We start from the raw sequence: 25,254 nt of genomic DNA on the forward strand, positions 1-25,254 counted from the left end.
AGACTGAGAGGGAGAGACAGGGCAGGAGAGAGACCGTCTCCCTCTCTACTACTCTCTTAGCGCAGGGAAAGCCACCTGCTTTGGTGAAAAGCAGGAGGGGGCTGCTCTGCGCTCAAGCAAGAGGGTTTTTAGCTCAGGCTCTTCCTTGCCTCGGATGGAGTGTCCACCCTTCTCTCCACTCTAGTTTCCCTCCTTGGTAAACCAAAGTCATAATGAGCAAAGACAGCCAGCTGCCTTCTGGGCTCTCCCGTCCCTGCCCCGTCCAAGGAGACCCCAATATGGGAGACACAGAGCCAGCCAACGGCCCCAGCCCCAGCCTCCTGTGACCATGGGAAAACGTGGCGATCCCTCTCTGAGGCTGTTTCCTTATTGGTACAGGAATAAGGACAAGAAGATTCTGTCTGCCCCTTGTCTCAGACGGCTCAGACTGCCTGACCACTACCATGTGGAACCATTCTCCAGTCACTTAGTTCCCCTCTCTAAAGTGGCTGTTGTTGCTGAAAAGACTCCTGAGCCAGTGCTCTCCTGGGGGAGGCATCCAAGGCCCTGGCCCAGGCAGAGAGACAGGTCGGCCTCTCAATAACCAGTGTTGAGGTTAAAACCACTGTTTGTTGTTCTTATATGATTGCAAGATCCCCTTCAGCACCACTCATCAGGAAACACTAAAAAAGTACAGGTTAATTACTTACAAGAGTTACACAGCCGACCTAGGGCTATACATTGAGGTCATTGGTGGAAACAGGGAGCCAACGCAGGACTTGGGGCTTTGCTTTTATTGGGGTCTGCTGAGGGGGCTTGGGTTTCCCTGGCTCACTCGTTATTGGTGGATTTCAGATACGGTGTGAATTTAATGTTCTGAGCTGGTTGGCATGCAGCTCCCTTCCCTGGCCTTGGTGGCGGGAATTCCCGGGGGCCCGATGGCTGCCTTCTGGCCCTGTGCTCACTTGGAGGGGGGTGTGGAGCGCGTTCTCTCACACCCCCTTCCTAGGAGAGCATGAATCCCATTGTGAGCCCCCCCCTTCCACTACGTGATGCTCCCCTGGAGCCCGCAGGTCTCCAGACACCATCACGATGGGGAGTCGAGCTTAAACATTGGAATTGAGGGGAGGGGGCTTGAACTGGTTAGGTCTCAGCCGGCCAGTGTCCAGTGTCTGGTTGGACTGGCCCTTGCGATTGCTCCCCCTTCTGCAACAACCATCAGGAAACTGAAAAAAATAAAGGTTTCTTTCTGACAGGACCTGGAGACCGCAGGGCACCCCCCCCACACACACACACACAGTGAAGGGGCGGGGAACAGACACGGGGCCACGTGGTCACTGGTTGGGCAATGCTTCTATGGGTGTCCAGGATGGGAGCCTGGGGTTCCCAGGGCTCATTGCTTAGTGCTAACCCTAAACCACGGGAGTGGGAATTTAAAGCGCCTGAAGGGAAAAACACAAGTGGTCCCAAGGGCCGGTTCTTAAAACCAGTCCAGACTTCTCAAACAAGGGAGCCTCAGTGCGGGGTGGGGGTGACACCTGGCTCCTTATCTAGCTGGGTGGCCAGCAAATAGGTTTATAGCCATCTTTGAAGAGGATGCCTGAGCCATCAAAGCTTAAGTCAGACACGACAAAAAAGCCTGGCTCAGTGGTTGGAGCCTACAAGACATGATCTCGCGGTCGTGAGTTCAAGCCCCAACTGGGGCGTAGAGATTGCTTTAAAAAAAAAAAAGAGAGAGAGAAAACCCAACTGCGGGGTTTACACTACACTTGCACTCAGCACTCACCCCGCCCTTGACCTTCTCCCTGAGTCTTTCGCGGAATGCTTTGTCCCCATCCAAGGTCCTCAGCTGGGCCGGGTTGGATGCCTATAAGAAGGGGTCCCCGCTGGGGCGCGCCTTCTGCCGCCATGGAGTCCCGCCCACTCACCTGGGCGCTGGTGCTGCTGGGCACCGCTCTGGCGCTCGCGCCGGGCAATGCGCCCGCTCCGGAAGCGCGGGAGAAGCTGTGCGGCCACCACTTCGTGCGCGCGCTGGTGCGGCTGTGCGGGGGCCCGCGCTGGTCCTCCGAAGACGGGCGGCGGGTGGCTGGCGGCGAGCGTGAGTGAGGGGCGGGCGAGGACTGCGCTCTGGGATTTCTAGGTGGGGCAGGTGCACGTGGCGCTGGTGGGCGTCGGGGGCTGGCGGATGGGTTTGCATGCACCTACAGGCGTCCGCTTGCCCGCGGCGCTGGTGTGCGTGCCAGGGCGCGAAGGATGCGTCCCCTGCCGGGCAGGAAATCAGTGCGTGGCGAGCGAGGCAGTCTTCAAAGTGCCTTCTTTACGATTTCAGTATTTTGATCTTCGTGAATTTTTGCATTAATTTTGATTTTAAAAATTGCATTAAGATATGATCGATCTTCATTGTTCAGTTTTTTGGCACTCCCTTAAATGGAGCATTGAGGCCAGGTCTCACTCTTCTCACCCTGCGCCCCGTCCTGGTACAGAGAGTAGAAAACGGATGTGTATGCCTGCGTGTCACAGATATGCGTCCTATATGCATGTCTTTGTGACACAGATGCCCCTGTAGGTGCAGAGGCACGCATGGGGGAGGGCTGGGAAGGGCTCTGAGGGTATGTGCCTGTGTGTGCATGTGTTAGTGTGAACTCGCTGCCTGCACACATGTGCCCATGTATATGTCCCATGTCACCCCTGCTGTCTCTGGCTTTGTGAAGTGTCTATGCGTCTGCGTGATAGAGGGCTTGAGGGAACGTGCCCAACAGGGGACCTGAGCGTGGTGGGTCAAGAGTGCACACATCGGGATGGGAGAGTTATCTGTGCTCAGTAGACAGTAGGCATTTATTAGGTGCTCACATTCTATTTGTGCACAAGAGGAGCTTTCGGCAGGTCACTTGGTGGGACGTGTGTGCATATATTGGGGAGGGGTTCTCTAGGTTCCCCCGCCTACGCTGAATTCTGCTTTGTCCCCAGGTGAGCTGCTTCAGTGGCTGGAAGGACAACATCTCCACAGGCTGGTGGCCGAAGGGGACCCCATGCTGGTTCTCATGCCACAGCCCCTGCCCCAGGGCTCTCGCCATCACCACCGCAGGCGGGCAGCCGCCACCAACCCTGCCCACCACTGCTGCGTCAGTGGCTGCACCCGGGGGGACCTGCTGACCCTGTGTCCGCACTGAACCCTCCCCCCTGATGTGGCCTCGGAGGATCCAGAGACCCAGAGGGGTCTGGCCCGGTGAGCTCCTGAAGCCACACAGCACCACAAAGCCCTGTCTGGGAGGATGGTGACAATTACCTTGCTGTGCTCCCCACCTCCCCCAGGCCACCTTCCTCTGAGGGGCCAACCGTGAGAAAAATGACACCTGCACCCTGGCTTGGAAGAGCCTTGGTTTTGCCCAGATGCCAGATACTGAGAGCCAAACTTCCTCTGCTCCGAGGAGCCCCAGGTGCCGCCCTCCCTGCATCTGTGTCTCCCCCCTCCCCTTGCCATCTCCCCAGTGGTAAATAAAGAAAACTCCCGGCAGAATCCGACGCAGCTGTTTGCATTTTCTCAGGAAAAAGGGACAAGGCTGCATCAGCCCTTGCGTGGGGTGTCCCCACCCATCCCCCTCTCCTCACCCCCCACAGCCATGGCCCCACCACCCCTTTCAGCAACTTGATAGCAACTTGAGAGTCATCGAAATACAAAGTGGGGAAACTGAGGCCGGGGGAGACAGCTGCTTGCCAAGGTCATAGAGGGAGGGAATGGCCAAGTGCAGGATTTGAATTGAGGTCGTATGTCAAGACCCATGTGGGGGTGGGGGGGTGCCTCAAGGTCACTTAAAGTCCACGTAACAGTGGACAGACACACAGACATCAGAATGAGCCACAGTGGACACTTAGTGATCCAACTCCTACCATTTTTCTCATTTGCACCCTCCCTTCACCCTGTGATGGAACTTGCATTCTAGGACTCCCAGGGCCAAATGACCAAGCACTTGACAATGTGAGCCAGTCCCATGTTATTATTTTCCTAACATCTGCGGTCACCAATTACCAGAAATCGGGAGTCCTAAAATGGAACTGTCTTCCCTTAGCAGTTCTGGAAACCAGAGCCAGAAGTCAGGGTGGGGCAGGGTTGTTTCCTTCCCTGAGGCTCTGAATCTGCTGGGGTCTCTCTCCTGGCTTTCCGTGGCTGCTGGCAATTTTGGCCTTCCCTGGTTTCCAGCTGCAGGACTCCAAGCTCTGTCTCTGTCTTCACATGGCCTTCTTTCCAGTGTCTCTATGTGTTCATTTCTGCGTCTTGTCAAAACACTCTGATTGGATTTGGGGCCGCCCCACCCTAACCCAGAATGATCTCCCCTGAATCCTTAATTGTATCTGCAAAGAACCTATTTCTTTCTTTTCTTTTGAATCCTTTATTTATTTATGGAGAAAGAGATAGCAAGAGAGGAGAGGGTAGAAGCTGACTCCCCACTGAGCAGGGAGCCTGATGCGGGGCTGGATCCCAGGACCCTGGGCTCATGATCTGAGCCAAAGTCAGAGGCTTAACCCACCGAGCCACCCAGGGCTTTTTTCCCTTTTTTAAAAGATTTATTTATTCGAGAGAGCCTGGGTGACTCAGTGGGTTAAGCGACTGCCTTCAGTTCAGGTCATGATTCTGGAGTCTCAGGATCGAGTCCAGCATTGGGCTCCCTGCTCAGCAGGGAGTCTGCTTCTCCCTCTGACCCTCCCCTCTCTCATGCTCTGTCAAATAATTTACAACTTTAAAAAAAGATGTAATTTATTTGAGAGAGAGAGAGAAAGCACGTGCGTGGGGGACAGGGCAGAAAGGGAGAATTTCAATCAGACTCCACACTGAGCTCCAAGCCTGACACAGGGCTTGATCTTACCACCCCAGACCATGACCTGAGCTGAAATGAAGAGTCAGACGCTTAATCAACTGAGCCACCCAGCCACCCCAGCAAAGACCCTATTTCCAAATAAAGCCATATTCTAAGGTTCCAGGGAGATGTGTACTTTTCAAGCCACTGCAGCAGGCGAGCAGGACTCTCTCCTGAGGATGACGGGGAGCCCCTGATGAGCAGGGACAGGATGAGGTCAGATCTATGTTAGAAACCCCCGCAGCACCCTCATCTCATCCTGGTCGGCCTTCCTTGGCCTGGATGCTGCTTCGGCTTCCACCTCCCTTTCCAACAGCAGTATTTAAAACTCAAAAATTAATCCTGTCGTTTCCTTGCTCCACTCTCAAAATAACTCCCTCTCTCCTCACCCCAGCCCACAAGACCCCATGTGGCCAGCCCCTCTAACCTCAAGCCTCTCCTCCCTCCAGGTCCTCTTTACTCATCAAGCTCCAGTGACAGCCTCTTCGCTGCAACTCGAATGCTTCCTGATTATCCCACCTCAGGGCCTTTGCACATGCTATGCCTTCTGCCTGGAACACCCTTCTCCCAGTTCTTCCTAAGGTCATGTCCTCTTTCTTCAGGCCGCAGCTCTAATGTACCCCCTTAGTCCCAGATCTCTGATCTCTGAGCTGATACTCATTCCCATCACTGTGTGTCCAATTGCTTCATTTGACTTCTCAAAGCTCTTACCACTTCTGAGAACTTCCTATTTGATTGTTCATGGGTTTGTTTTCTCACTGTAAGGTGGGTATCTGCCATCCCAGTGGGGCTGGGAGCAGGAGTATAGGGCAAGGGGTATAGCATACAGGACGTACACAATAAATACTTACAGAAGGGAAAGGAGGTGGGACAGAAGATAGTAAAGCCACAGTCCTAGTGGGACAGGAGTCTGATGAAGAAGGGGAGGCTGGTGGTGTTTGGAAGGAGCCTTGCTGGAAGCAGGAGGCCAAAGCAGGCCCATTGTCTCTCATGGCCCGCAGCAGTCCCACCCCTGCCTCTCTCTCCTGGGCATGCTGCCAAGCTGGCAGTGAGACCAGATCTTGGTGGGACATGATCTGAGGGTGATAGGGAACCATGGAGGGTGTGTGAGCTGGGGCAGGATGATGGCAGATCTGTCCAATAGAAATCCCTGCAGCCCCTACTTCACCCATGCCATTTTTATTGGCGCATATTTTCTACTGGAAATGAGGCTTAGTTACTGATGAGAGACTGGTCTGAATTAAAACTTATAGATCACTTAAAAAAGAGAAAAGAGGGGTGCCTGGGTGGCTCAGTTGGTTAAGCGTCTGCCTTCGACTCAGGTCATGATCCTAGGGTCCTGAGATCGAGCCCCGCATGGGGCTCCCTGCTCAGTGGGAAGCCTGCTTCTCCCTCTCCCACTCACTTTGCTTCTGTTCCCCCTCCCATTGTGTCTCTCTCTGTCAAATAAATAAACAAAATCTTTAAAAAAAAGGAAAAAAAAAAAAGAACCTCAGGTCTTCACAAAACATTTTATTCCCTGAGTACCCACTTCCCAGTGATCATTCTGCTGTCTGGGGTTCCCCCCCCCATCCCCACATCCCAAGCACTGCTCCAATGCCTCGGAAGCCCAGACCCCAGACATCCACCCAGAGCCAGCAGGGTTTTGGGGGGGGGTCACCATTTTGCTTGGATCTCCCCAATCTGAAAGGCTTACTGAGGTAAGGGCTGGTCCTGGGTCCCTAGAGCTCAGAGACACCCAAGGACCAGAATCTCTACCTTCTCTGGGCACTGGGGTGAGTGTGTGTGCTGACCTTGGGCCCAGTGAAGACCCTTTGGCCCCACAACATTCCCTGAATTCTTGGGGAGCATAAGTGGGGGGGGTAGGGCCCTGTTAGGGACTCCCAGAAACTTGGAGCTGGTTTTGCTTGAGTCAGACAGCTTCTTCCCTCCTCTACCTAAAACGACAGTCATCAGAGCACTGGATATCACAGGCAGGGATGGGGCAGTCCCACTCATGGCTTCTCTGACCGCTTCTGCCATCTCGGGTGGATGGAGACCATGGAGAGGCGGAGAACAAAACTCCTTTCCTAGGCTCACTTCAACTAGGAGTTCTGCCTCTGACCTTGAACCATGGCTGGAACTCACATACCACTAAACCACTCTAGGTGTATGACCAAGGAGGGGCTGGTCAGCCTTTAAGGTCCAGCCTGAGATCAAGGTCAGAGCTGGGAAATGTGACCTTGACTCAGATGGGATCAATGCAGGAGCAGCAACCCAGAACCCTAGGAGAGGGGTTTCTGCAATTAGCTCCCACAGAAAGAGACGGTCCATTCAGCTGAGAGCCTAGGGGGAATGATGAAACATGGGTTCAAGTACCAGGTGGGTTTGGAAAGATATCTAGGAGTTTGCCAGCTAGATTAGGCACTCATCAAACCCTTCCTGGCCCTCCCTTATGCCTGACCTGCTTAGAAGAATGAAGATTTCCCCTGCCAGGGAGGAAGATGCTGCCTCTTTCCATGGGAGTAGAGATCAGAGCCTAGAGGCTAGGGGTCCTGAAACCACCTAGTAGATCTGTAACTTCTTGCCACAGGCAAGGTTGGGCTGGCTCAGCGCATCCCACATGAGCAGCATCTCATATGGCAAGAAGCGGTGAACAAGCAGCAGTTCCCGGTAGAGGCAGGGGTCGAAGGAGGACATGTGGGCTGAGGGGGCCTGAATGCCAGCTGTGTGGATCCCACTGTGGGAGGCAGGCTCCAGGCCCTCTTGCTGCAGGCACATGCCCAGGAAGACATCATCGATGGGGAAGAGGTCCAGTGTGACAGCAGCCCGGCGCAGGGCAGTGGCTGTGAAACGGGACAGTAGGAAGCCACCCCCGCCACAGTAGGGCGGGTAGTGCTCCTCCTGGGTCACCTCCTTTGGCACATAGTACTTGCTCCAGGGAACCCGGATGGGGCCCACATTGCGGATCAGCTGCCCCACAAAGAGGTGGTGGTCAGGATCGTGGTCCTGCAGGTAGGACACCATGTTGTCAGTGTGTGCGAAGACGTCATCATCCCCATTGAGCATGAAGCTGGCATTGGTGCACCGAGTCTCCTGCCATTGTAGGAAGAGCACCTGTAGGCGAAGTGGACAGGACATACAAGCTGGAGGGCTGGTGCCATCGGCCTGGGGTCCCTGTGAGCCGCCACAGCCCGGCAGCCCGGGAAGCCCAGATGAGGATAGGCTCTCCCCCAACAACTGCTGTCAGGCCAGCCTGGGTTTGAGGCCCCACCCTAAGCCTCTGGAAAGTTTTCAACTTTCCAGATAGACCTCATCATAGGACATGCCCCTGGGGGGTGTTGGAGATCTATGGAAATGATGCTCTATAAAGCACCAAGAAGTGTTTGAAAATTGTCCCATTTACATTTATTGTTACTTCCTTTGGACGCTGCCTGGCCAAGCACTGCTGTTAAATAATTACTCATGTCATTGTTACTTAGCATCTACCTTCCCCACTGGACGATAGGCTTCCCCCAAGTGGGGGCTGTGTCTCCCCTCCCTGTGTCAGTCATCTCCCCAGCACCCCCTGTGGGTCATAACTTCATAGGTACTGGATTTGATGCTTGTCCAATGGACATTGCTTTTGTGTTCTGCATGAAGAACATGGCATGTTGAGAGGTTCTAGCCCTCGACCCGCCTCGGCTTCTACTTCCCTGTAATAACTTTTGCCACATGCCCAGCTCTGTTCTCCATGCCTGCGCTGCCTCGAATCCCTCGTGCAAGCTTAGGAGGCAGGTGTAGTCATCAACCTCATTTACTGATAAGGAAATAGAGGCTCTCCAGAAAGAGCACAGGGAACAAGGTCACACAACAGGAAAGTAGCAAAGGTCTCAAGCCCAGATTTTTCTGTGCCTATGATGAGCATGCCCTGGGCACTCCCTCCAATGCCTAGGTGGGTCTCTGGAGCCTCTTACTCCTTATCTGTGCACTGGGTAGGATTCTTTCCACTTCCTGTGGGTCCTTGTCCATCAAAAGAGGTCTTTCCTGGGTGTCTGGGGGGCTCAGTGGGTTAAAGTCTCTGCCTTCAGCTCAGGTCATGATCCCAGGGTCCTGGGATCGAGCTCCACATCGGGCTTTCTGCTCAGTGGGGAACCTGCTTCTCTCTCTCTCTTTCTCTCTGCCTGCCTCTCTGCTTACTTGTGATCTCTGTCAAATAAATAAATAAAATCTTAAAAAAAAAGTCTTTCCTGACCACCTCCTGCATAGATGGGGGTCCTCAGGGGACAGAGAATAAGAAATTAACAAGGTGGTCCTGTCCACTGCTCCTCTACCCACACAGATTACAGGAACTCTTCTGCTGCCTTGTAAATAACCTCCTGAAAACCCTCCGGAAGCCCTCAGAGGCCGGCCGTTTCCTCCCTGACCAGGAAGAAGCAGGCACAGAGAGGTAAATGATTATCAAAGGCAAACAGTAAGTAGGAGGCAGAGCCTGAATTCAAACCTAAGTCCTGGCTCTGGAAGCTGGCCTTGTAACCTCAGGCCCTTTCTTCCTGCCCACCACCCCCCCCCCCCGCCCCCGCCCCCAGTTAAAAGACTTCAGACCACCACCAGGACAACAGAGGGGTGGGGTGGGACATCTGGTTCCCTGGGCCCCGTCAGAGGAGGTGGTGGGGAGCGGGGGGGGGGAGGATGGGTGGCCCTGACCAGCGGACCATCCCCCAACACCTCTCGCTGGCCCACCTGTTTGAGCGTGAGGTTGAAGAAGGAGTCATGGAAGTCCCACTGCAGGATGTCACCGTGCGCCCGCGCCTCCATCGCCAGCAGCCGGTTGACCTTGCGGGCCTCCAGGGGGTCAGCGGCCGTGCCCACCAGGAAGACGAGGCGCAGTGGGACGCCCTTCACTAGGCGCTCGCGGCCCCAGGTGTGCCGCACCAGCTCCCGGCGCTCGTAATTGCTGGGCGAGGACTTGATGACCAGCAGCAGGAAGACAGACTGCGAGCACTTGTCTGGCCGCACGTCTTGCAGCAGCTGGAAGTCGCGGCAGTGTTTATACAGCAGGAAGTTGCGCACCTGCTGCGGCAGCCGGGCAAAGCTGGGCAGGGCAGCGGCGGAGGTGTTGGGCCGGCAGGGGCTGGGCGGTGGGCGGGAGGGCGGAGCCGGCCAGGTCAGAGCCACCGCGCGGCGCGGGGGCTCCTCCAGGCTCTGGAAGGTGGGTGGCGAGGCGTGCAGACTGAAGAGGAGGAGGACAAGGAGCGTGAAGATGCTCAGGGCTACGGCCAGGCCCGATTCGGTCACCGGGCACCGGCGACACCTCATCCTGGTGGGTCAGGGCTGTTCCTGCGAGGAGTAACAGCCACTGAAGAGCCGGGATGGGCGGAGCACTTTCCCTGAGCTCCCGGCGGACCCCAACACCTGGCCTCTAGCCCCATAGGTGCTAAGGTCCGTGCAGGATTGAAATGTATCCCCCTGGGGCGCCTGGGTGGCTCAGTGGGTTAAGCTGCTGCCTTCAGCTCAGGTCATGATCTCAGGGTCCTGGGATCAAGTCCCGCATCGGGCTCTCTGCTCAGCAGGGAGCCTGCTTCCTCCTCTCTCTCCCTCTGCCTGCCTCTCTGCCTACTTGAGATCTCTCTCTGTCAAATAAATAAATAAAATCTTTAAAAAAAAAAAAAAATGTATCCCCCTGCCTATCTCCCTTCCCCGCGCCCCCCAACCTCCTCCAACCTGCTCAGCCCTTGTTGACTCTGACAGTTGCCCAGGCCCTGCTGGGGATTAAGTACTTACAGAGAGGACTGAGGCATGAAGACGCCAAGGTGAGCCTCCCAGACCACGTGCCCAGAATCCACCCTTTCAATCTGGTCCTCTTCATGTCCCTGCCTCCGAGATTGCCCAGGAGCCTCCCCCAAGGAGGCCAAGAACTGCTTCTTTATCACTGATTGCTACTGGATCTTTCCTGCTTCCCTTTTCCCCCTGCCTCTCCAGGAAGCTCCAAGCTTCTGGAATGCTGATCCAAACCATCATCCACTCCTTGTGCCTGTTTTTGATGGCCCTTGGACCTGAGCGTGGCCCCTGGCTCCCCACAGATCCCTTGGGCCCCTCAGGTTTCAAACAGAGCTGTCTTCCTTGCCAAACTCCTATTTGTGCTTTAAAACCCATCTTAGGGGCACCTGGGTGGCTCAGTGGGTTAAGCCTCTGCCTTTGGCTCAGGTCATGATCTCAGGGTCCTGGGATCGAGCCCTGCATCAGGCTCTCTGCTCTGCAGGGAGCCTGCTTCCCCCTCTCTCTCTTTCTGCCGTTCTCACTGCTTGTGATCTCTCTCTCTGTCAAGTAAATAGATAAAATCTTTATTAAAAAAAAGTCTTGGGACGCCTGGGTGGCTCAGTTGGTTAAGCAGCTGCCTTCGGCTCAGGTCATGATCCCAGCGTCCTGGGATCGAGTCCCACATCGGGCTCCTTGCTCAGCAGGGAGCCTGCTTCTCCCTCTGTCTCTGCTGCCATTCTGTCTGCCTGTGCTTGCTCTCTCTCCCTCTCTCTCTCTGATAAATAAATAAAATCTTTAAAAAAAAAAAAAGTCTTAAATGATCATTCTCTGGGAAGTTCTCTTGAACCCCTCAGGAATGTTACTGGTTCTGTTTGGCACCTCTAGTTCCATCTGCCCCTCTGGCCCAGGCTTGATCCCATGGGGGTGTCTGCGTTTAGCTTTGTCTAAGACTGGGGGCTTCTCGAGGGTCCTGGTATGGCCAAGCAGGAGGCAGACACATGGGGGAAGCAGGGAACGTTTGAACGAATAAAATTTATGAATAAAAGTAAATTCATTAAGGTTTTCTCTGGCGAACGCGTATTCCTCCTTCAAAACCCCAGCTCTAGGGGCGCCTGGGTGGCTCAGTGGGTTAAGCCGCTGCCTTCGGCTCAGGTCATGATCTCAGGGTCCTGGGATCGAGTCCCGCATCGGGCTCTCTGCTCGGCAGGGAGCCTGCTTCCCTCCCTCTCTCTCTGCCTGCCTCTCCATCTACTTGTGATTTCTCTCTGTCAAATAAATAAATAAAATCTTTAAAAAAAAAAACCCAGCTCTAATGTCACCTCCTCTTAGAAGCTTTCTTTTCCCATATCCAGGCAGGGCCCTTGGTCTGCCTTCCAGGGTCCCTTTCCTCAGCTTCCCTGGATTCCCTTAATGTCCTTTTGTCTGGAGAGGCAGTGTCTGCACTGTTTCTCAGCCCTATGCCTGAAGGTCTGTTTTCCAGCACAGGCAAATAGTGGATTAGACCCAAGGCAGGACTTAGCCATTCTCAAACACTTACTGACTCACCCAGACAGATGCAGACTCTAGAGCCCAGTTCCTGGGTTTCAGTCCCAGTTCCATCACCTTCTGGCTGTGTGCCCTCCATACCCTGGGCCTCGTTTTCCTCGGCTGTAAAAGGGGGCATCTGAGCCATCTCCAGCTCCCAGGATTGTGTAAGCAGGAAGGGAGCTAATAGCCTGTGGCGCCAAGGGGGTATGCCACAAGGATTTATGGAACGTATATTTGCAGCTCAAGCTTACCTCGGGCTGCCGTGGGACGTCTGTGCTCTTCTGGGGTCTCTCTGTTCTTCCTGCTGGCACCTGGAAAAGGTGACGCGGTCAGTGGGTTCTGGAAGGCTCTTTCCTCCCCAGGCAACCCCACCCAGCTACTGCCTGGAAGCAAAGAAGAGAATGACTTCCCATTTCCATCCAGAGGTGGGAATAGGGCTTTCCTCCTGGACCCACGAGGCCATCTCCCCAACACACCCACTGCTGTCACTGAACACTGCCTGGCCAAATCTCTCCAGCGAGCTGTCTTCCAGAGACAGGGCTCAGATCCTACCGCTGTGTGATGTTGGGAAAGAGGTTTGACCTCTCTGAGCCTCCATGTGGACCGGGGAGAATTAACCCCATGTAAGAGTGCTGTTGTGGGGATTTTAGCCTCAAGCACGCTGGGCATGATCCTGCCTCAGGCCCTTTGCACAGGCTCTTCCCTCTGATTGGAATGCTCTTTCCCAGAGGTGTGCATGGTTCCCTCCCTCACTTCTCATCTTTCCTCCAATGTCTCTTTCTCAGGAAGGAGACCTCAGAACACAATAGTTCCCTGATCCCCAACTCTGTTTTACATTTTTTTTCCTCCCACAGCACCTGTCCCCTCCTAAAATACATGATAAAAACTTTTAACATGTCTTGTTTCACCTTCAGCTCCCCCACCCGAACTTGAGCTCCCTGCGACATGTCTCCTTTACCAGGTTATCCCCCAGGCCCTGGAACCGTGCTCGGCACATCCGAGGCACAAATGTGGGTCAGATGACTCCTGAAGGGATGTTGGTTTTCTGTGGACCCAGGGATACCTAAATGTCTCCACTATGAAAGCCACACCCTGGAGAGGCAACAAGCATTAATTAAAACCTCAATGAAATGATAGGAGGTGGGGCGCCTGGGTGGCTCAGTCATTGGGCGTCTGCCTTCAGCTCGGTTCATGATTCCACGGTCCTGGGATCGAGCCCCACGTCGGACTCCTTGCTCAGCGGGAAGCCTGCTTTCCCCTCTCCCACTCCCCCTGCTTGTGTTCCCTCTCTCGCTGTGTCTCTGTCAAATGAATAAATAAAATCTTCAAAAAAAAAGAAGAAAAGAAGTAAAGAAATGATACAAGGTGACGAAAGCCACAGGAAGAAAGGTAGTTGGGTGGCAGTTGGATTTTGAGGTCTGGATGACATTTAAGCTGGATGTGAATGGCACAGAAGAGCCATTCAGGGCTGAGGTCTGGGTGAAAGGTCCCAGGGGTGGGAACAGCAGGTGCAATGAGCCAGCAGAGACTAAGCCGTGTCAGAACCCCGTATGCAGGAGGCATAGGGCCTGTCTCCTTCCTGGGACATCCCAGTTGAGCTGCCCCCCCCCCCGGGGCTTCGTCTGCTGGAGGACAGATCTGGGAGACCCGAGAAGGCAAATAATCTTGGCGTGAAACTGTGAATGCAATACAAGAACGCCCTGAATTCTTGAAGGATATTTTCCTGAGCTGAGGAGAGGACCTAGTCCAGGATGGACACCAGGGAAAGGAGTGTTCCCGGGGAAACCGGGCAGATTGCCAAGCTTCAAGGTTAGGAAAACCACGAACAAGCTATAACAGAAAGACGATGTCACCATAAATCAGACTAAAAATGCCACTGTGTTCTCTTGGGCCACACCTGTGGCGGGAAACCCATAGATCCCGTAAAACAATGGCACACCTCAGAACCGAACTCCTGGGCAAGAAACACTCTCACGAACGATCGGTAAACTTTTTATTTATTTATTTAAAACATTTTATTTATTTACGAGAGAGAGCACGTGCGGGCGTGTACACACATGAGCGGGAGAGAGGCAGAGGGAGTGGGACAAGCAGACTCCCCACGGAGCACGGAGCCCCAATCCTGAGATCATGACCTGAGCTGAAGTTGAAGGCTTTAACTTACTGAGCCACCCAGGTGCCCCAGGACCCATAAAATTTTAGAATGATTCACCCTTCTGCCCATCTGCAGTTTGGAGTCTAAATCCGGGATCTTCAAACGGGTGATTCTGTCCTCCAGGAAATACTTGGCAATGTCCTGAGACATTTTTGGCCGTCCTGATTTAGGCAGGGTAGAGGTATTGCACTGCTAATGCCATTAAGAAGGTAGAGGCCAGTGATGCTGCTTAAATTAACATTCTAGATGACACAGGATAGCCCTACCTCAGGACAGTCCAGCCCCAAATGTCAACATTGTCAAGCTTGAGATATCCTGCTCTAAACCAACACAGAAATCCAGAAGAGAGAACTCAAAACAAGGGAAAACGAGAAAAGAAAAATCAGGATCGAACAAAAGCTCTTGATATGGTTTGTATAAATTCATCATATGAAGTATTTATGAGACTCATTATTTGTATATTATTTAAATATTTACCATACAACTATTATTATTTTTAAATATTTTATTTATTTATTTGCCAGAGAGGGAGAGAGAGCACAAAGCAGGCAGAGGGAGAAGCAGGTTCCCCACTGAGCAAGGAGCCCGATGTGGAACTTGATCCCTAGACCCTGAGATGATGATTGGAGCAGAAGGCAGATGCCCAAGCCACTGAGCCAGCCATGCATCCCTAAACATCTATTTTTTTAAAAAAAAAGATTTTATTTATTTATTTGATAGAGAGAGATCACAAGTAGGCATAGAGGCAGGCAGAGAGAGAGAGAGGAGGAAGCAGGCCCCCTGCTGAGCAGAGAGCCCGATGCGGGACTCGATCCCAGGACTCTGAGATCATGACCTGAGCCGAAGGCAGCGGCTTAACCCACTGAGCCACCCAGGTGCCCCCCTAAACATCTATTAAATAGAAAATTGAACTTAAGTGGCCAAGGACCAGTTAACTGGAAATGTGTTTTGTAAGGCCCAAACAAGAGTTTCAGAACAAAGGAAGATACTTCTGCAAATACGAATATTTATAACTCAGCCAAATTTGGGCTTTGGGGAGGGGGAGGTATGAGAAGAACTGAAATGAATGAATGACTCTTACCAGGTATCAGGGCAAAAAAGAACCTCTCGGGGTCACCATTTGGTTTTAATTAGTTCCAAAATGGATATCCTTTTTCTTGCATTTTCCTTTCTTGTTTATTTGTAAGAACTCTTTGCATACAGAACACTTGCCCTTTGTGGGCTACCAGCATTCCTAACTTTCTCTCCCCAGGTCTCAGGTTTCTCTAAATGGAGGGATTCTGGGGTGCCTGGGTAGCTCAGTTGGTCAAGCATTTGTCTTCAGCTCAGGTCATGATCCCAGGGCCCTGGGATGGAGCCCCACATCAGGCTCCCTGCTCAGCAGGGAGTCTGCTTCTTCCTCTTCATCTGTGTTTTCTAATAAATAAATAAATCTTAAAAAAAAAAAATTAAATGGAGGGATTCTGCTACTCTACTCTCCAAACCCCCTGATGTTCCTAATTTGCATCTGAGAGCTCAAGCTGGAGGCAGGGAAGAAAGGTTCACTTTTCCTCCTCCTTATACTAGACCTCTATTAATGCATCCAAGATCCCCCATCCCTTTACTGTCCATCAAGGCCCTTCTTAACTCATAGCCCCTTAAACCCTCAAGCAGGTCGTGTTGCTATTCTCATAAAATCTCACACTGGACAAGCATAAGAAAGAACTTCTGGGAGGCCGCTGGGTGGCTCAGTCGGTTGGGTGTCTGATTTTGGCTCAGTTCATGATCTCAGGTCCTGGGATGGAGTCCCATGTTGGGCTGCCTGCTCAGCAGGGAGCCTGCTTCTCCCCCTGCGTGTATACTTGTACTCTCTCTCTCTCTGTCCCTCTGGCAAATAAATAAGTAAAATCTTGTGGGTGTCTCTGTGGGCTGTGGCCCAGGCCCTAGGTAGTCACTGATCTGTCCTTATGGTTCTTACTGTCTGCAAGGAAAGGGTCTTGGAGGCTCAGCTCCACCAAGAAGGGGAAGCTTCTCGGTATTATTTCCTCCAAGCAACTGAGCAGGAGCAAGTGACTCTGGGGCCTTTGTGAGAAGCTTCTCGCAGCTTGGGTCTGATTCCCTGACCGCATCTAAGATTCCGCGGTCCACCGTCTCCAGTTCTCACTGGGCAGAACGACTGGATTTGCGGAAGCCCAAATGGCATCTCACTCGGTGAAGTCTGTGGGTTTGGAATACCTCTGGGGGAATCACCAGCCTCGATTCACAGATGGGGAGTTGTTGCGGGGGGCGGCGCAGGGGGTGCCTCACATCACCGCAGAAACAAGCTGCTTTGTCTCCAGGTCTTTCAGTCCTGAGAAGGGTCTCAGCAGCTCTTCTCCCAAAATGCACATAATTAGAAACTACTCACTCACTCACTCATTCATTCGACAAATAGGTCTGGGGAACCTGAAAATCCTCAACCCTGGACCTGATCCCCCAGAAGCTCCCAATCTGGGGGAGACCAATCTAGACACCCATGGGTTCAGAGCTGGGCCAGAAGAAGGGACCAGGATACTGAAGCCGAGACTTTGATGGATGCAGAGGAGCTCAGGTCAAGGCAAGAGCAAATGGAAAGGCGTGGAGGGAAAGTGAACAAGCCCTCTTCTAAGGGATCACCCGTAGTTTATTTTGATGAAAAGCAGAATTTGGAGAGGGGGTGATTTCTGAGGCTAGTGACTGGCTGGTCAAGACCTTGAACTCCAGACTGAGAAGTGGGACTGTCTCCTGGAGGTGGGGGAAGCCATAGAGGGTATGTGAGCAGGGATGGGAAAGGTCAGATTTATTGCTGAATGAATGGTTCCTCTTTGCCCTGAAACCCTGAGCAGTCACTTCCCCTTTGCCGTCTCCGTCTAGTTCCTCATCAGGACATGGGAGTGCTGGGACCCCAACACACACACACACACTATGGGGTCACGGGATTGTGTGTCAAAGGGCTTAGCATACACTGGCCGTGTGGCAACCCCTCGGTGACCTTGGCTCATCATACCGGCTCCTTCAGTGTCCCCAGAGTCCATGCTTACAGACGGGGCTGCTGAGACTCAGCGTAAAGCAGACTGGAACCCAGGACCCCAATGAGTGGGGTCCATCAGTCTGTCTATCCTATCCTTCCCATGGTGTGGAGTTTCTGGGGGATTCCCCAACCAGAACTCAGAGCCTTCCAGAATCTGTCACAAGGAACCACGCGCTTACACATCTCACAAAAGACAGAGAACTGGGGGCCCAGGTCGGCAACATTCTGCCACCGGGCCATTCCAGGATTAGGCTGGCGAGTGAATCTATGAACAGGTATGATGAGATCAGCTCCTCCCTGACAACGTTAATACAGGAAGAAGAGATTAGTCTCGTAGTAACATGGTAAACACCGTTGAGAAGGAACGGTCCGTGATGGGGGGACCTGACCAGCCTGGGGGCATCCTGAGGGATGGTGAGGAATTAGCAGAGCACTGGGGGAAGGACATTCTAGGCGGAGGGCATGACAAGTTCAAAGGCCCAGAAGAGCATAGTTGCAAAGAGCATAGCCAGACCACAAATGTAAGGGGCTGGAAGCAGAGACAGGGGGCCAGTGTGGCTGCAGCAAGAGGACAGGAGGGAGAGGATGTGGGTTGCGAGTCCATGCCAGGGGACTGGGTGGGGAGGAACTACAGCAGGCCCAGAACCTCTTTTATGTTGCACAAGAGAAGCAACGGGAGCCATGGAAGGTGCGTGAGGAGGGGAGGGGAAAGATCGATGTATACTTTTAAGAAGCCCTCTGTGGCCACGGAGTGGATAAGGACAATCAGGGCAGGTGTAGAGGCTGGGGCAGGAAAGCAGCCAGAAGTATTTGGGGGCCTGGACAGGAGCTGGCCAGCGAGGTGCAGGGAAGGGGGTGGGTTCAGGAAATAGAAGGAAGGCGGTCATGGATGTTTAAAGCCCCCCCCCCGGGACGGTGGGGAGGATGGAGAAGGAAGGACCAGGAGGAACAGACTAAGAAGCCTGTGAGCCTTTCCCATGGAATGTTACAGGGCAGTGGTGACCCAGGTGTGGTGTCCAGACCATAGCTGTGGGGACACAATGGCAAGGGAACCAGGAAGGCCCAACAGGGGTTTGATGAATACTTCCTTATATTGCTTGCACGAGGCAGGGTCCCCTCAATGTTTCTCTCTCCAGATCAGACACAGTGACTGTGGACAGAGTCACAGTTCAGGGACAACCAGGCTGACTCCAAGGTACCCTCACTGCCAGACCAGCTGATCCTGTTCCCGCCTGTTTGCTTTCCATACACCCGTGCGATTTCGCCATCACCTAGAGCCTGTTTCCTCTAACATACACATAAAAGCCATCTGTTTCATGATGTTCAAGACCCAAGAGCCTCTCCCTGGGCTGTGGCTGCCAGGTGTGGGACCTCTCAGCCCCTGCTCCCCCTCCCTCTGCCCCAGCTGGTCTGCTCCAGCCACTCCAGCCTTTTCAGCTTCTTTCAGTCCTGCCACAGGGCTTTTGCACCTGCCAGACTTCTGCTCTTCCCCCTGATTCTCTTTGATCTTTAGGCTCAATCTAATGTTGCTTTTTTATTTTTCCCCCCAGCATTTACTTATTTGTTTGAGAGAGAGCGCATGTGCACACATATGTGGGAGCATGTTGGGGGCGGGGGCCGAGGGAAAAGGAGAGACAGAATCTCAAGCAGACTCTCCCCTGAGTGCAGAGCCCATGCAGGGCTCAATCTCACGACCCTGAGATCACAAGCAGAGCCGAAAGCCACAGTCAGCAGCTCAACAGACTGTGCTCCTGCCCCTCGCAGGGCCTTTTTAGAAGGGCCTGGACCTCCCACCTAAAACACTCTGGCTTGGCTCTGGTTTTCTCTGCAGCTCTCACCACCACTGCACACAGGAAACCCACTCACTTCCCTCCTGCTTATCTCCCCCACCAGCCTGGCGCCCCCGAGGTGGGGCCAAGGATCTGGTCCCCTACAGCCACATCCCCATCCCCATATGACACTTGCTGGTGCTTGTGGGACAAGGGAAACCTACGAATGATGACCCACATATTAGTGATTTCCTCGTGCCTCATTTCAGTCCAAACCCACTGCCAATGACAGCTGCCACCGACCCATCTGGGGCCCTGCGGGCCTTGGGGGATGCCGGCCATTCAGTCGCGGTCAGTTAGCAAATGTGTGTGTGCGGCTGACACAGAACCAAGAGGTACTCATGCCTTGAAGAGCCAAACAGCCACACCACTGGAAAACCGTGCATTTACTAAGCAAGAAGCCCGATGTCAGCAAATACTGTTAATGGCTGCTAAATATGCAGGAGGCACCCAGCACATACACAAAATAGTTTATCAGTAACAAGGAGGAGTGGAAAGGCACATTTGTGATGCATGAACGAGCATCATCACGATGAAGGTGAACGGGCCACCAAACCACTCCAAGACACCAACGTACTGTCACTGACTATCCACCTTCCCTACAAACACACAGCCCTGAATATTAAGGATTCACTGAGTATTTTCTTTTTAAAGATTTTATTTATTTGAGAGAGAGCGAGCAGAGCGAGAGAACACGCAAGGGTGGATGAAGGGGCAGAGGGAGAAGCAAATACCCCATCAAGCAGGGAGCCCGGTGCAGGGCTCGATCCCAGGACCCCGGGACCATAACCTGAGCCGAAGGCAGATGCTGAACCGACTGAGTCCCCAGGTGCCCCAGATTCACTGAATATTAATGAGGTACTAGAGGTACAGAGGGGCCAAGCACGCAACAGAATTCATTAGCGACAGGATTCGGATCCTACATCTTCTGCCTGTATCCTCCCTTGACAACCAAGGCCTGGCGCGTCCCCCACCTGCTCACCCCTCAGAGCCCGGATGTGCCCCACCCACTCGGCACTAGCAGGAGACCATGGCAGGCCTGCCCGCGGGACGTGGAGGCTCCCATCAAGCCCAGGCGATATCCCTCAGGACGCTCGTATTTTCCAGATGAGGAAGTGAGACTCGGAGAGGGTGAGTCCCTAGTCACTCTCCTGGCCCCTTAGACACAGACCCACCCGCGTACCCCTCCCGACCCCCCTTCCAGCTCCAGGGACCCCAGTGGGCCCGGTCGCTGGGTCTCGGTTTTGAAATCACAAAAACGAGGGCTCATGTCCCTTTACCCAGCAGCGGGGAAGACTGCAAACTGATGCCCTTGAGGTCGCTGCCACAGTTCCCGGGAGAGACCCCGACCTGCCTACTGACCATCGGTGGGCCTGGGACAAGTGGCCAGCCTGCTCTGGGCCACGGCATGCTCATCCAAAGCTGGCTGGGGTCAGTGGCCAGCTCCCGATTCTTCCAGCAGGTGCTGAATGTCAGCATCGCTGTGGTCTTCCTGGCTCTGTATTTCCCGAGAGCTTGAAGCTGGGATTTCGAACGGGGCAAGCATGGAACATTCTGGAACCTCCAAAAGGCAAGGGGAGGGGTGGGGGGGTCACTGGACAAGCCCATTTGCGCACATAACCTGAGTCCTGAGAAAGGCCGTAGGACCAAACACTGGCCTTTTCTCCAAAGCACACATGGACGATACACCAACGGTGACAATAACATCAGTGTCAGTGACCACTGTCACTGTTCATGACCGCTCTGAGCCAATGCTGAGCGCCTAGACTCTACTGGGGGCCATGCCCTGGTCTAGGTTCTGGGCACGCAGCCTAGAATGCCTGCAAGAAAGGCCTGTGCTCCCGGAGCTGATGTACTAACAAGAGTGGGACAAAGAGACAGTGAATAAGACAGTTTTGGGGAGAAGGTGTGTTGCAGGAGAGGATGTGAGCCCCTGGCCTATAGACAAGCCCTGTGATTCACTGAGCCTTTGGTGGACAGGGCTGGTTTCCAGTTACCAGGTGAGTGAGCTGAGTGCAAAAAGGCAGAGGCACCCTGTCCCCCAACATGGGTCCCACAGCTGACTGAGGCCGAGAGTGCTTGCTAGAATTTGAACCCCAACATGCTAGACCCAAGGGTGATCCCTCACCTGTCCGTACCAGCAACACCTGCCAGTAATGATAGGCTGGTCTCTTTTGGCAAGGATCATAAGCTCCTTTTATAAACGGAAGGGGGAAAAAAAAGAGAGAGAGAGAGAGACACGGAAAAAGCCCAGTCAAGATAATTCCTTCTGGCTAGACCCTGGGGTGAGCAAGTGGATTCTTTAAGATTTTATTTTTTGACAGAGAGAGAGACAGCGAGAGAGGGAACACAAGCAGGAGGAGTGGGAGAGGGTGAAGCAGGCTTCCCACTGAGCAGAGAGCCCCATGTGGGGCCCAATCCCAGAACCCTGGGATCATGACCTGAGCTGAAGGCAGAAGCTGATTTTATGCAAAGATAGGCCCTGGGGCCCCCAGGGTTGTGAAAGAAGGTGGGGCGGGGGTAAGGATGGGGTGACACATGGCCTTTAGAACTTTGACTTCTGTTTCTAGTTCCCAGGGCCCATCAAGTTTAACTCATTTGAAGGAACTGACCCTGGGGAGCCCACCTCCTCAGAAACTGCTCACCGTACCTGGGATGGGTCCGGGTGGGGATCTGGGGCCCGACGGATGCCCCTAACTACGTGCCAGACCCGGCCTTTGCTGAGCCTCCAAAGGGCATAGCTGGACTCATTTCCCAGCTGGAGGAACTGAGGTCTCCTGGGCTCAGTCTGTGGGGATGCCTGAAAGACCCCCACACCTTCACGCTGCTCGGAGCCCTCCTCCAGGCCTTGTGCGGGGGGGGGCCCTGCCCCTTTACATTATTTCTCTCTCGTAAAGATAAACACCACTAATGAAAACACAATGAACTGCCGACTCATCAGGATTAACCCAGAAGTCCTGTGTGTGGTCTTTCAGCCAGCTGCTCCTCTACCCACCACACCTGAGCTGGAAGGTAGAGCTTTGTTAGCCTCATTTTTTTTTTTTTTTAATGGATAGGGAAACTGTGGCACAGAGAGCTCATCCAAAGAACTTATTCAAGGAAGGTCAAGTGGGAGCCCAATCTCTGCCTTTAACCACCACCTGGTGGGGGGCTTCCTTCAGTTTGCTATGTTGGTAGTGAGCTCCCCATCATGGGGGAGGAAGCAATCAAATCGAGCCAGGCTTTCAGCAGGAGGAGGGACCACAATGGGTCTCCTCTCACCATGGGGGTGGGGACAAGTCGCTGCCCCACTCTGGGCCTCAGAGGCAATGGCAGGAAGAGAAACCGCCCAGTTGACACCTTTCCTCCTTCCCTAGGGCCAACCAGTCCTGACCCTGGGTTCCTGGGTCAAAGAAACTTGTTTGAAATCCTCCAGCTCCTTCAAGTTCATGCTCCAAGGCCCCTTCTTGGGTCCTCCCACACCCAGTACCTGGCAGGAATCACCACACACCTAGATGTAGGAGTGGGCGGGGATGAACAAACGTAATCTGGTCACCTGGGTCAAGTGGGGGCCCAGCTTCCTGTACCAGGGTCCACCCCTCTTTCTCTAGACTCCTCAGCCCTACCTGGCAGAGTGACCACCTTAGGAACCAACAGGGCTGTGGAAAAAAGTTGTAGTTCCAGATCTTGCCCCAAATCTGGGCAGCTCCTCCTGGGCCCAGATCCGGACTACAGGAGGCTCTGGTGGGGTGGAGGAGTAGGGGGGCTCAGTTTCCCCATCTGAAAAGTGACCATGGGGAAAAAAAAACTCTGACCCAGAGGAAAAGTTGGTCAGGAACCTGGAATGGTGGCTCGTGATACAACAATAATTATTAATATAGTTATGGTGACAGTTGTCCTTCCCTGTGTACGCACTAAGAGGCACAGACAGTCGGGTACAAGTCCCCCTTGACCCAGAGGGAAACAGGAGCTCAGAGACCCAAAGTCACTTACTTGAGGTCCCCCCCCCCCAATAAAAGCTTCCACCGGCTGAACATCTCAGGCACCCTCCTGGAAGCTGGGTCACTGTACTAGTCAGGGAGGGGAAACCCAGGCATGTTCAAAATCCAGGAACGCGCTGCCGAAGCCACACAGCTTTGCCACAGCTGAACAGGGGGCGAAACTGAACCCCAGGGGAAGCCATGAGCTGAGGTTCCCAGGTAGGAACGTTGGCCCAGCGCCCGGCAAGGCTGGAGGTCAGCCGTGGTCCCCTGGATTCAATGCAAAAGCCAACCTGGGGAGACGAGGGTGCTGTTTCTCCCGGATCTTCCCAGTCGGCGCGCTAACCATCTCCACGCGAACAGCAGTAACAGTAACGGCCGGCCGGAGAGCAGACAGCACCCTCCACTTCTCCATTCTGATTCCGCCCTAGCCTGAGAGGCGGGCATAGTGGCGTAGGGGCAGGGGTCCAGGGACGTCCGTCGCAGCGACCGGACGGTGCCGGGAGCGACTTCCTTCCCTGCCAGGCTCGAGCCGGCCTTGGAATTGCTGGCGGCTACTATTGCCGATCGGCGAGGGCAACGGGGTTTCTGAGACCCGCCGTTCCAGGATCTCCCGGCATCTTGGGGGTAAACGCGGCGGAGACCGGACCCCAGGGACCTGCCGGGGTTTCCCTGGAACCCCGATCCTCTCCCCCCCCTCCCCTCCCCTCCGCCAGATCCTCAGGGGCCCCCAACACTCACCCCCAAGCGACGGCCCAGCCTCCGACCTCTTAGCTGCTCTGGGCTGCGAGCAGGTGGAAAGTTTCACCTGAGCGTGAGCCCCCACCCAGGTCTGGCTCCTTCCTGCCTCCTCCTCCTCCTGGCCTTACCTCCCGCCGGGCCCCCCTCTCCAAACCCGCTGAGCTTCTCAGTGGCCCAGTAGAAGTTCACCCCGCCCACCGCTCACTTCTTCCCTTCTCGACCCCGCCCCCTCACCTCGGCGGGCCAGCTCCCACCGCAGCTTCACCTCTTCACCTCTTGGGGCTCACTCCACCCCAGAGGCTGGGGCGTGAGCTCCCCGCGGCTGGAGATGCGCGAGCAGCGCCTTCCCATCCCCTGGCGTGGAGCCCTTTGCAGGGTTGATCTCAAGTGTGTTTGCCGAAGAAATGATTGGAGGGGGAACAGGGAGGCAGGATGAATCCCTAAAACCTGTCCTGAGCCCACAGCCTTCCGGATGGGAAAGGTTCTGGAAGTTGGAAGTCAGATATGAAGCTTTTGCGGGTTGGGGTTTTTGAAGATTCGGATCCTGCTCCGTGTTGCGTCTGAGTCTCTAGAAATTTCTAGTCTAGACGTGTTAGGGTCAGGAGGTCTGGGGTGGGGTGGGGGAGATCCAGATCCATAGGTGTGAACCTCGTGGTGGTTCTAGTTACCGCCTGCCTCCTCCCCCATCCCTACTTCTTCCAGAGGAAAAGGGGCGGGTCCTGGGTGTGCCTCAGTTTGTTCCTGTGTAAAATGGAGGATCTAAGCCCTAATATCTCCCCAGCTGGAGAGGTCAGGGGAGCAGGCTCAACACAGGGCAAGGGCACGATCTATACTCTGTGGGTATGAAGGGTGATTGCATCAAATGTCATTATACCCAACATGGGCATTTCAGGTGAAAACGACAGCAGGTGCACACAATTTCTTGCGCTGAAAAATGCTGAACTTCGGAGCCTGTTGAAGTCAATTCTCTGCGCCCCACCCCCCCAAAGGGGGACACTGCTCAGGCTTCAGTTCAAGTTCTTCCCTGCCTTGTGGGGCACTGCCACACTCCTGAGTGTATGGGCCCCACAAGGAGCTGGAACCAACAGTCTGATCTGGAGGGAGTGTCCCTCTCATCCCCTCCACAACAGGCACTTCCTGCCACTGTTTGCCCTGGAAACTTACACTACTCCCATGATGCATTCAGAGTGATGGTAGAGGAAGTGAGTTGGGGCACACCCAGCCCTGCTCACTGAAGGAAACAGGCCTGCCAGGTCAGAAGGTGAAAGCATGGAAGCAGGAGGGGCTCCAAAATCTTCCAGGGCAGATTATGGTGCTAGAGGGCCTGGGTTCAAATTTGGACTAGAAGTATCTTATGACCCAGGTATCTACCCAAGAGAATTGAAACAGGTGTTCGGACTAATCCTTGTACACGCCGTTCATGACAGCACTGTTCATCAAAGCCAAAAGGTGGAAACAACCCAAG

The 25,254-nt window shown here is 54.0% G+C and overlaps 2 protein-coding genes across 4 annotated transcripts; one reads left to right on the top strand and one right to left on the bottom strand.

Moving 5' to 3' along the window:
* Positions 1-1,887: 1,887 nt before the first annotated feature.
* On the top strand, positions 1,888-3,149 carry INSL3 (insulin like 3). Its single transcript, XM_044255348.1, has 2 exons — positions 1,888-2,077; positions 2,947-3,149. The coding sequence occupies exons 1-2, from the start codon at positions 1,888-1,890 to the stop codon at positions 3,147-3,149; spliced, it is 393 nt and encodes a 130-aa protein (XP_044111283.1).
* Positions 3,150-6,329: 3,180 nt separating this feature from the next.
* B3GNT3 (UDP-GlcNAc:betaGal beta-1,3-N-acetylglucosaminyltransferase 3) lies at positions 6,330-24,145 on the bottom strand. Of its 3 annotated transcripts, none has more exons than XM_044253943.1 (4): positions 24,024-24,145; positions 12,329-12,388; positions 9,534-10,130; positions 6,330-7,928 (listed from the first exon to the last, which is right to left on the bottom strand). In XM_044253943.1, exons 3-4 carry the CDS (start codon positions 10,107-10,109, stop codon positions 7,377-7,379), a joined length of 1,128 nt encoding a protein of 375 aa, XP_044109878.1. In that variant the 5' UTR covers positions 10,110-10,130; positions 12,329-12,388; positions 24,024-24,145; the 3' UTR covers positions 6,330-7,376. The 3 variants fall into 3 exon arrangements, with proteins under 3 accessions (XP_044109878.1, XP_044109877.1, XP_044109879.1); XM_044253942.1 differs by lacking the exon at positions 24,024-24,145 and adding an exon at positions 23,790-23,952; XM_044253944.1 differs by lacking the exon at positions 24,024-24,145 and adding an exon at positions 23,342-23,468.
* Positions 24,146-25,254: the final 1,109 nt, after the last annotated feature.

Source organism: Neovison vison, chromosome 6 (assembly GCF_020171115.1).
Source record: "Neovison vison isolate M4711 chromosome 6, ASM_NN_V1, whole genome shotgun sequence".
NCBI lineage: Eukaryota > Metazoa > Chordata > Mammalia > Carnivora > Mustelidae > Neogale > Neogale vison.